This window comes from Gasterosteus aculeatus, chromosome 4, assembly GCF_964276395.1.
Source record: "Gasterosteus aculeatus chromosome 4, fGasAcu3.hap1.1, whole genome shotgun sequence".
Classification (NCBI taxonomy): Eukaryota; Metazoa; Chordata; class Actinopteri; order Perciformes; family Gasterosteidae; genus Gasterosteus; species Gasterosteus aculeatus.
In genome coordinates this window covers 5,273,872-5,285,270 of record NC_135691.1, presented here as the reverse complement: position 1 = coordinate 5,285,270, position 11,399 = coordinate 5,273,872, and the positions used below count along the sequence as shown (strand labels likewise).

At 43.1% G+C, this 11,399-nt stretch overlaps 1 protein-coding gene across 4 annotated transcripts; it reads right to left on the bottom strand.

Annotated features, from left to right (window-relative positions):
• Positions 1 to 2: 2 nt before the first annotated feature.
• Positions 3 to 11,361, bottom strand: nxf1a (nuclear RNA export factor 1a). 4 transcript variants are annotated; one of them, XM_040172613.2, is made up of 22 exons: positions 10,883 to 11,361; positions 9,112 to 9,171; positions 8,670 to 8,880; positions 7,113 to 7,272; positions 6,943 to 7,026; positions 6,702 to 6,806; positions 6,442 to 6,522; positions 6,105 to 6,174; positions 5,746 to 5,834; positions 5,506 to 5,613; positions 5,307 to 5,416; positions 2,583 to 2,619; positions 2,385 to 2,453; positions 2,147 to 2,202; positions 1,878 to 1,985; positions 1,679 to 1,737; positions 1,430 to 1,545; positions 1,297 to 1,339; positions 1,117 to 1,195; positions 487 to 669; positions 336 to 396; positions 3 to 240 (listed from the first exon to the last, which is right to left on the bottom strand). In XM_040172613.2, exons 1-22 carry the CDS (start codon positions 10,953 to 10,955, stop codon positions 202 to 204), a joined length of 2,001 nt encoding a protein of 666 aa, XP_040028547.1. In that variant the 5' UTR covers positions 10,956 to 11,361; the 3' UTR covers positions 3 to 201. The 4 variants fall into 4 exon arrangements, with proteins under 4 accessions (XP_040028547.1, XP_077956696.1, XP_040028548.2 ...); XM_078100570.1 differs by lacking the exon at positions 10,883 to 11,361 and adding an exon at positions 9,641 to 9,999; XM_040172614.2 differs by lacking the exons at positions 9,112 to 9,171; positions 10,883 to 11,361 and adding an exon at positions 9,223 to 9,702.
• Between the last annotated feature and the right edge of the window lie 38 nt (positions 11,362 to 11,399).

Sequence of the window (11,399 nt, the reverse complement as noted above, 5' to 3'; positions counted from 1 at the left end):
CCATCGGCTAAATGTCTTTATTCCTATGAAAACATGTAGTGATTTCTATACAAACGACCATAAACTTAGATCACAACAGCCAAAAATGGTCTTATAACATCCTTCGTCAAGTCAAACATTTGGGTGTCAACTTGATAAACATAGTTTTTAATAAAACAGACAAATAAAATTACTGCAGATTTTATTTACACACGAGTCGACTCATTTTATGAAGGCAACGTCCGGGATCTTGCCATCAGTCTGGAAAAAGAAAGGAAAAAGCATTTTAGAATCTTGCTAAATGAATAATGACACATTTATAGAAATCCAAAGAGAGAAACTAGAAGTGATATTACCTTTAACTGAGTGAAAACTTGTGCTGCTCGGTTGAAATCCCACTCGTTGTCTTGCAGACACCTGCAACAGAGAATAACGGTTTGATATAGATTATTTGCTTAATTTCATATATAAACAAAACATGGAGGGAAAAAAGAGCAATCGACTTACTTTTGGGACCATTCCAGGTTCATGCCAGACTTTTGCGAGAAGGCTGTGAGCATCTCCTGCTGCGGTGCAGTGAGGGTGGGGACGGGGCTGGAAGATGGAGTCGGGGCAGGAGCCACGAAGGCCCGGCGGATCTCCTCTGTTGTGGCCATCCGGATGAAAAGCTGGTCGTTCACAATGCACAGACTGCGGCACGAGAGGGACACAGTAAATAAAAATAAAAAGCTCATTGTGGTGAAGTACGATGGCCCTTTGATTTGTTTCAACAGTAGAGTAACCCTTTTTTTTTAACAGTACAGCATTTTAAAATGAACCAACTTGTCATTATGTTTTCTAAATGCAATTTTGCGCTTGGCTCTCTGGTTTAGTTATTGTAGAAGAAAATTATTTACCCTTTTCGGTAAAGCCATTTGTACTCAAAATAATTGCGCACAGTAATAATATGTACAATGCAGAAAAAATAAATTACATTTCATTTTGCATTCAAAATGTCATTGTTCATTCTCTACAACCTAATTTTATGGATCTACCACAGCAGATTTTACTTATTTTGTCTTATGACCTTTCCTCTGGGAAAATGTGAAGGACAACAGCAATATGATTCAAACCACTGGGAGCTCAGTAAAAACATACCCAGAATTCCCTGCCGGAACTGTGACGAAGACTCGAGAGAAAGCCATGGTGGACTCTCGGGATTTACCATCGACAGCAACTGAAAAACAAACATGAGAAACATTAGAATCAAACCCAACACTAACTCCCCTTGCAGTGGATGTGGAAGAAATAGGAAATCATGATTGACCACCAACTCACCTTCTTTGAAGACTCCGCTCACGGTGAAAGACAGCAGGGTGTTCTGTTTAAACAAAACAAACAAGATTAAAACATATTCATTATTCAGACAGAGAAGGCTAATGACATGCTGACAGAACAAACACGATCTCACCGTGAAGGTGTTTACGTCGACGTTAAATGAGGCGATGTCGTGCTGAGTTTTGGGCAACTCGTTGATGAAAGCCACCACGTTCAGCCGTGTGTGCTTCAGAAGTCGAAACCGCATCGCTAAGAGAAGGAATGAAATCAGAAAGGAGGAAAAAAAAAATCAAAAAATCAGGAGGAATCTCAAATAACAGACTCATTAAATCTTAACAGTTCGGACGCTGTGACGGGTCGACAGCTCGGGAGGTAAACTCACTAGTGTCTTTGATTCTCTTCAGGTTTCGAGTGTCTTTGTGATACTCTCCAAGACTGCTCCTAAAAAAAAAAAAAGGATGGAGGGACAGATTGACGCCATGTGAATACAGACAAAGAGTTAATTACCTAATTACCTCCAAAAATTACATCCGAGGTAACACTGACACACGGTCAGAGTGTGTGTCTTTGTGCGCTCTTACCTGGAGGGGTTCTGGGTGGTGTATGGTGTTGTGAGGGAGAGCGACGCTCCGTCATGGTAAGCGTCCAGGAGAGGCTGTCTGTTCCCAGAGTCGTATATGCTGTAGTACCTGAAACAGTCACACCGTTTGTTCCTGTGTCTCCTGGGGTTTCTTCTATGAAACGCGTTAAAAGCAGTACTGGTAAAAACCCAACCGCCACAGAGGCAGTGATCAATGGAATGTTGCCAATAGATTGTCTACAGTTAAATAAATATATAATAGAAACTCACTGTGCCAGGAACCGAAGTATGAGGACCTTAATTTCCTCAGAGCCAAAGCAGCTGCCCTGGATTGTCCATAATAATGATAAAATAAAAACATTTGTCAGGTACAACAACTGCCTGAAGACATTTACTTGAAGGACAAAGCAGCTTAAACCTGTGAACGTATTCCAGAATTTAAAAATATATATTTATTTAAAAATATATGACAGATTAGAAATGCATCACACAAGACAAAACAAGCTACCTTGCAGGGGGGAATAACGGTTGGCGTTTCCACATCAAATCCGATGGGTGCGGGGAGGTCATGACCATCCTAAAAAAGAAACCACAGGTGAGTTAAGATGCATCGGGGCGAAATTGGCCCTGGCGGACTGATTTGATTGAATCCAAATAATGATGATTGCAAAGAGATGAAGCGCGGGTGACGGATTTGTGGGCTTACCAGTTTGAGAAGCCGGGGAAACCTCTGCCGCACGGCACTGGTATGGAAAAGAAATTAAGAGCAGGATATCACAAACTGCACTACAAAAATAAATTATGCTCCCTGATGAAGATAACACCGTCAGTCACAGCTGGCGACACATTTATTCTCATTTTGTGACTTTCAGTCTTCCTTTTTAAACTGACAAACTGATTTGGGAGAATACAGTCATGTAGGCAGGTAAATGGATGCAGTTGGACAACCAGCGCCAGAAGCAGTTTACGGTTTGTATTTTAGGTACATTTAAACACATTTGTAAATGGACTATCATTTACATAGTCATCCTTCCTTCAGGTTGATGATGCGCCAATCAAAACCTCTCCCACCCCAAAGTGTACTTACCAGTAGGTATACTCACCCTCTCCCCCAACATGGAGGTACACAGATCTGACACAGGGAAGCAACATAAGCACACTCTTTCTAGCTCACACATGCAGAGCCCCACAATCTACCAGATTCCACTGAAACCAGTAAACACATTCAGTTTGAATTAGTGAAATAAAGATGTTGTGCACTCCTGGGAGAGAGGAGGTCACCGCCAGATCTGGGGAGGGAAGGATATTTAGTCCAAGCCACACAAACCACGACTACTGGCAGAAGAACATTCATGCCAATCACCATTCATCATGCGAAAGAGACGTTGTGTCTGCGCCCACGACTATCAGCAAAGAAAGACATCAGAGAACAGATCTGAGCCAAAAGGACAACCGGCCTCAGAGTGAGCTGGACCAGCATTCCCACCACGCATCCCATTGCCTTCCCGACGGCACACAGTTAATCAGTGAAGCACCTCAAAGCCCCCATAGACTCTGAAGAGATGAGTCTGCGTTTTCATTTTTCTAGCCTCCCGCAGCGCACAAGGCTCCGATTGGTCTGCTAACTACGTCCTTTACGGAGTCTCACATTTCCATTTTCATAGCACAATACCGCCATTATTAAAACGAAGAATGTTTACGAGAGAAAAGGATCAGATTGAAGAACTTTTGTCGGAAGAAATGCGTAAATATGACCGCTTATATAAGCCGTCATTGGCGGGTTGTAGAAGCGGGTTGGATTCATGGAGGGAGATCGACACAAACGCCGGTCGAGAGGTGCACAAAGTTGTGGAGGAAAATACGGGACAAATGTGTCCGCGATGAAAAGCAGCAGTGGCGATGCACGGGACAATAAGGTCTATGATAAATAAATAAACAAATAAATAGACGTGACTCTAGGTCGTCTTCAACAAAAACACATTACTCCATCTGTTGTTCTGGCGGTGAATTGCTCTGCAACACACGCAAGACTTTTAGAAGCATGGATTGAAACGAGTGCAACGACGCAGACACATGCGCCGGCCTTAAAGCAAGACTTCTCAGCTCGCACTTCTTCGCTTTCTTGTACTGGTCACAGACATCAGACAGAGTTTTTCACGCATCTCTCACTCGACTTATTTCAGGCAAAACTGGACTTTGATGTCCAGTTCAGAACCCGTTTCCCTCAGAAGTTAATTACAGGCGTTTGCCAAACCCTCCACTTCCTTCACTGAACAGCAGAGACCCGTTTTAGGGCAAAGACAACAAACTTAGTGGAAGAGGCGGACTGCTTTTTCTGTGCGGCCCTTCAGTGGTCATGGGTAATGACACGTATCCCTCTCCGCCTCAGCCCAACAGCTGTTTCTGTCGAGCCCCACCGTCTCAATTTCTTCTCATCGTGTTCTCAGCGAGTCAGTGCTCGTGGGGAATGAGGCCGAGTAATCGTGACTGTGCCTGCCTTAGGTTGTCCCGGGGTTTCCAGGTGGGATCTTACCCGTCATGGGCTATCCAGCCTTCCATACTCGCCTGTCACCGTGGGGGGGAGTGGGGGGGGGGCAGAGTGGGCAAAGGTGCTAAGAGGGGAGGGGAAATCACTGGCTGTGGACTTTCCTTGTTGTCAAAACATCTGTCAAGACAATTGTGGATTGCCCTCTCTGCAATACAAGCCTACACTGTTATGCAGCACTGCTTAAGATTGTCGTTGTCGATTCATCTTTTTGGGGAGCCGTTCACAGTGCATTGTGTTCAAGGGTTGTCAAGCAGAAAATGTTCTTTTTTCCCCCCCAAGTGGTTATTGTTGGAGTTACACATCAAGAGCAATGTAATCGTTTTGCAATAGTTTATGGGATAAATAACCAGGAGTTCAGCGGGGGAGTGCTGGGCACAGAATCACCGAGGAGCAGAAAGTTGACCAATGTTTGAAAAGACGTCCCACAGAGAAGCTGAATAACAGGCAAAGAGGACGGCTGCTCAAACTGGGAAGACGGTAAGCAAGCTGAAGGGTAAATATACATCAATCAGGGTTAGAAGTCCTCTCAGCAACTTTGTAAAGTAAGACATGTTTAGTTAATTGTGTGAAAATGAGATGGTACTCAACAGTGGGAAAGAATTTGCATAGCTCTTTTTTCTACCTCTCTTTCCACACAAGTATACAAAAACACAGCGAAAGAAAGGTTAATGTCAGCTTGCTCAGCTCTCCAAATGTTCCGTTATAGTACGGGCCTTTGACCCACCCACGCACATACACACACACAACAGGCTGGCTTGATCTTCCTTCGCAGCATGCTGCTGTATATTTGTCAAACAGGACCTCCCTACTTGCACGCTAGTCTCGTCACACCACTGTGTCCTCTCAATTTTCTCCCCTCTGCCCCAGAAATCGCTGACTGACCTGATGTACGAGGCCTGGTCCTTAAAGAAGTCACACAGAGGGTTCCTGTTCAGCCACAGCTCCACCAGCTTCAGGCCTTTTATCTTGTCCAGCTCCCGGTCCGACTTCAGCTGGACGAGTTGGGGGGAGAAGAGGACGTACAAATCAAACCACGTCAAAAGGTTATTGTTCGATTAATCAACTGAGCAGTCACGCTCACCTCGTTGTGGGAAAGGTTGAGTGTCTTCAGATTAGGTGCCTTGGAAACCAGATCGGTGAGTTCATCCAGTTTGTGAATGCGGTTGTTGCTGAGGTTTAAGCCCGTCAGCTGGGAAAACACAGAGCCAATTCAGTTTGAACCATCACTTAACCAAACGCAGCGACCGCGTGCACACTCGTTATGACAACAGTAATAGTTGGTTACTTAGGTGGCAAACGAAATTATCAAAAACACCTTTACCTCTGGAATGTTTTCTTCGATGATCTTGATGACAGCTTCCATGTTTGTCTTCCTATTTAAGATTACTTCAATGTTTTGGGAGACCAGGTCTGTCGGATAAAAAAAAAGGAGGCAATAAAAAAAAAAGTTAAAATATTGGAAAATAACTACAGTAATGAAAGAAAAAAATCTATAGCATGTGTGTAAAAATGTTGTATTAAACATTGACTAGATCTGGAATCAGGAACATTTATTACCGGAATATGTTAGGACATAAAAGGAATTTGACATTGCGGTTGGTGCATAAGAATGGACAGTTTTAGCACAAATAAACACAAAACATGAAATGGGTTCAACATATGACTGGAGAGCATCATCACCTGGGTCTGTTCGGATGTTGTTCAGGTCCAGTGCTTGCTGGGAGCCATCAAAACGTTTTGCCATGCATTGCTGTGCCAGGACAAAAACAAACATGAGGTCTCATTTAAAACAGCAAAAATAAATCATACGGGTTACTTTGAGGGCTAGCAATTAAATGAACTCGTACATGTCACTACAATCTTCTATTTTACCCTTATAGTTTGGATATTTTGAACAATATGCTACCATATTATCAGAGACTCCAAAGTTGTAGGTTTAAATATCAATATTTGCGAGACTTCTACAGGCATCCAAAAAGGCTTCAGCCCCTACAGATTGTCACTTCCTCCCGCTCACCCTCAGGTGCTCCAAGTGTTCAGGCTTCAGCTCGGTGATGAGGAAGGATGGCGGAGCGCTCGGGTTGACGTGTACTTCCACCTTGAAGAAACAAATATCGCACGGCAGGATGGAACATAGTAAATAAGAGATGTATTGTACACACGCGTTTTAAGATTCATGCTGTCATCAGTAGTCGGACGTTACATCTCCAAAGACTGCTCTTTAAGGATTAAAAGATTCAAGAATTAAGACTGAGATTTCCTTTATCAACCGCTTACCTTATAGCCATCTGTGTCTGTGATCTTGTGAGAACATTTGTGCAACGCAGTGGCAACAGCGGACTCATCCACATAGAAGTGGACTCTGTTATGTTCAACATGATACTGTACAGACAGGGGAGAGAGAAAATAATTCAACGAAAATTTCCTTAAAATCATCCTTTTACAAAAAGTTGTATAAATAGCTGGAGATTGATTGATTTCCTTCTAACTGGTAATCATAAGAGAGCATTAAACCTACCTGTACAGGTGTGTAGGGAACAGTACAGATGTTCTGAAGAGCAGGCAACAACCATTTCTTGTCATATTTTTTTCCATGCGGTATCTAAGAAAAGGCCAAACATGAGTTTGTTAACAGCTTACATAGTAGAAACATCAACAACGTTGTATGGTAAGTGTTACAATACGCACTGTCACTTTGAACCAGCCGGACCGGCTCCTCCCTCCTCCACCATTGCCAGCACCTCCTCTGAAGCCACCTCCTCTACCACCTCCGCCCCCTTTGCCTTGTCGCCTGTCTCGGTCAAAGCGGCCATCTCCTCCTTTCCGAAAAGGCCTCCCGTATGGGTTACTAGAGAATAGAAAACAAGAATATATATTGAAACTGTACTGCATCAACCACAGAGACAACACAATTCTTTTCCAGTCCACGTCCTGCCTCACAAAACATCCAAGCAGTCCTTTCCCAGGGACACCGTGTCACTGCCTCGGAAATTGTTGTCCATCACGTTAGCCCAGTTTTTGTGACACGTCATCATTTGTGATCCAAACAACTTTCACATAAAACGGGAATCTATAGCTACATTTGTGATGAAAAACAAAAATTGAATTGAATAAAATAATTTCAGTACTATTGCAATCTCAGAATTTGCAACAGGCAGAGATCTCTAAACAAAAGTCAAAATCAATATGTGGTCGATGAGTCACCAATAAGATCAAATAAAAAAGCCCCCTGATATCAGTGAAGCTACATTCAGACAGAGTACTAAATTGGGCTTAAATGACAGTTTTCCCGTTGGATTGTTTTTCGACAGGCCCGTTCCGAGTGGGTTGTTTGATATTCTGAGAGCAGATTAATGAGCAAGTTCTTCCTCTTCCTGTGACTGTGTCTTCCTCCGCGTGGTTGAAACAGATCCACAAGAAATGATTCACGTCTTGTCGTCTGTGGGTCACAACTAGGGGTGTAACGATTCATTCACTGAGTCGATTAATCGATTTATATTCCTGCGATCCAACTGAATCGATCTGTGCTCCGCAAATCGGCATTCCGGACGACATATCGATTACAAATCGATTGAAATGGTACATAATCGATTGTATCGATACTTGGAAACTGCACATTGGATTTAAGTACAAAAACGGTATGGATGTGTGTTTGTTTGTTTGTTTTTAGCACTTTAGACACATTAAACGTTACTCGATTCAGTCTGCCTGTCTGTGACGTCATCAGTACGCAGCGGCAGCCGCGCGAAACTCAACACAGCGTGGAGGAGGCGACTGCGAGCAAGACATTTACAAACCAACTCATCGATCCAGCGCGTGGAAATATTTCGGCTGTTGCAAACACGGAGGTGTTACCGCTGCAGCAGAAGGTAACTCCAGCTCTGCAGACACCTCAGGCCTCGCCAGCACCAAACTCAACATCACAGTAACAATTGCCAAGTTTAGCTGTAAAGACATGCGACCCTACATTTGCCATTAATTGTTGTTTGCTTGTTTATAATATCCATAATTAAATTTAAACCTGATTTCCTTACAAGAAACAACAGGGATCTCAGAAACTTTGCCTGCACTGTCCAGTAAAGTTACTGAATCGATTTCAAGTCACTGAATCGAATAGTTCTAAATTAACCCAGATCGTCCATGAATCGAATCGGCAACCATGAATCGCGATTCGAATCGAATCGTTACACCCCTAGTCACAACTATTCCGAATATTATTTTGACTATTATCTGTTAAACACTTACAATCTGTGCTGGGAGCTGTTGTCCTGGGAGCTGTCACTCATAGTGACATCTGCATCAATATCGTCAAGCCTCGACCGTGGCCCCGGACCCCCAAAGCCTACGGAGTGGCCCCCCCTTTGACGGTCTCTGCGGGACCGGTCATAGGACCGACCCTTGTGGGACCCTCGGCCTTTACGGTTGCGGAACTGCGGTGCAGTTCTGTCATCATGCTCTGAGAAAGGAAGGAGAGTTAAAAAGCTGGTCAGTTTTGATATATTTAATTAATAAATCAATTTTTCAGTAAATTAATCAAATGCTCGTTCTGTATTAAGAGTTTACGTTTCACTACCATCTTCTATTTTATAACAATGCGTAAAATACTTAAAATTAGTGCTAATGAAGCACTGGGTAAATACTGTATCAAGTAACAAAGGGATCTCCGGGGGGGCAGATATGATTTTACCTCGAAGGGACATGCAACCAGAGCTCATGACCTGTCTCCTCACCGTGAAGTCCCCTTGGTCTGAAGATACAAGTGGCACAGAAGACGTAACGTTAAGGTGAAGTCTCTTACCGCTGTAGTAATGTCCGCCGTCCGCCATATTTATGGGATAGTGTCAGACGAAAAAAACACACACAGCCCTCGCCGAAATTATAAATTGAAGCGGTGCTTCGTTTCGGTCTTTTACGAAACAAAAACGCTAAGTTGTGAAAGAAGTTCACACATCCCAAATCGGGGGGTCTTTGTGTGAGAGGAAACACAAAGGCGGGCACAACGTGACCGGTGTGCGTGCGTGCGTGTGTTCTTTAACTAGCTGGCGGCTAAGCTAACTGCTGCGCGTTGCCGAGAAGACAACGGAAATACAAGGCGGTCTTTAGTATACGTTAGATTCTCTTCCGGGACAAAGACACGGCGTGGGAAATTCAAACATTACAACTTTGGAATCTGCGGTTAAAAAGTCAAAACAACAACGCAGAAGACCTTAACGTACCAAACTATGAAAGTGTATGATGTTGCAATTGTCAGCTTCGAAGTTGATTCAACGTTATGGCTAGCGGAAGCCAGTTAGCTACCTAGCTTACTCAAAGCTAGTTAGCCAGTACCTAGCTCCTAAGCTAGTTAGCTAACTAGCTTAACCAAATTGGACCTGGAGGTTTTCGGTACCGTGACGGACCACCACCAGGCACCATGAATGGAGCCCTCAGCACTCGGTTTTCTGCTCTAACGTTACATAATCACCATAATGATATGTTAATAGTATTATTAAGTGCCTGTAGGTTGTATTTATACAGAGACAGACGAAGACCGATGTCTTTAAACCCGGCTCAGGTTTTTTAAACAAACGTCTGTAGACAAAAAGTTTTTAAATTACGAATATATTATCAACCCCTAGGATGTTTCAAAGACTCGTTAAATATACAGCTCTCGTGTATAAGTGTATGGTCTTAAATCTGTACCGGTCACATTAAATCCTAGTCGTATCTGCATAGCTATTATTAAGTTATATTCTGATCAAATACGACGCCTCGTTTAAAGATGATATATGTATATTCAGTGTGCACCACACAAATTCTACTGTTATGCATATTAAATTACATTTAATCATTTATTTTACTTCAACTACAAATACATTCAAAACATAAACGTAAATTATTCATTCATGTTGAATATGTTTACGATCTGAAATCGAAATAAAGCATGTGCACATAAAATTAAACTGATTATCAGACATATTCATATACTATAGATGCTGACTGAATCTCCAGTCCGACAGAACACCCTTTGAGTTTCTCTGATAAACTCAACTAAAGATAGGGATGTAAAATGGGCAAAATGTATGCTCTGCCTCTCCGTGATGCTGACCTTTTCCCCCATCCTAGTAGAAGAACTACATGTGGATTTAAGTCAATTCATCATCACTGATGGCAAATGTCCACTGAGGGTGAAGGTCCTGCTCCAGTCCATGCATTAATGTCACTCAGGTTAATGACTGAACACGTGCTATGACAAGTCAAAATCTATGGCTGCCGCGAAGGTCCATTTGAACCCCCAAGGTTATGAAGCTAAACAAGTTGTATTTGTTTATAAATATGTACCTCTGTAAACCCTTCAGAAGTGTGGAATTATATTCTGCAAACAGCTAAATATACACGCACACACACGTCTCTACTGGACTGAAGACAACAGAGGCTGTGCGCTTGGGTGAAAGGCCTAATCAGTGGACAACACTTACCGTCATTCAAGACATGCGTCACCACGGCGAGGTTCGGGTAGCTTCTCTCAGACACAACCACGCGACGATCCATGCCGTACAACTCTCCTGTTTCAACAGTCTGGAAAACTGTTAAAAATGTAAACTTGCCGATGCAAAAAAGACGCTTAAAAACTTAGCTGTTAGCTGGACTTCCACGGTTGCTAGGCAGTGTTTAACTAGCTAGTAGCAGTTAGCAGCGAGCCTTTCGTTAATAACACTATCGAACGACATTTACCGATCAGGTACCTCAACCCACTTCACAAGATTTTATATTTCCCCATGATGCCTAGTGCCGCGATCACTTGTGAGGCCGCTTTCCGTCCCGCTGCGGTTCCTCCGCAGGTCCCGCTCACTTTCCTCAACACGGCGCCACCTGGTGGTCATCGTGCATATAACAGGCAGCGGTTTATCATGTCCACGTAATTACCAGCAGCGGGTGATTACATTGTGACTTAATAACGGTTGTACACGTTAAACGGGTGTTAAATCATATTTA

Bases quoted from the DNA above. Each gene is read 5' to 3' on its own strand.
- nxf1a (XM_078100569.1), bottom strand. From the start codon at position 9,250: ATGGCGGACGGCGGACATTACTACAGCGGTAAGAGACTTCACCTTAAC. The intron at 7,027-7,112 runs GTGCGTATTGTA...GCCTTTTCTTAG, and splicing joins CCGGCTGGTTCAAAGTGACA to ATACCGCATGGAAAAAAATA. The intron at 2,454-2,582 runs GTAAGCCCACAA...TTTCTTTTTTAG, and splicing joins TTCCCCGGCTTCTCAAACTG to GATGGTCATGACCTCCCCGC.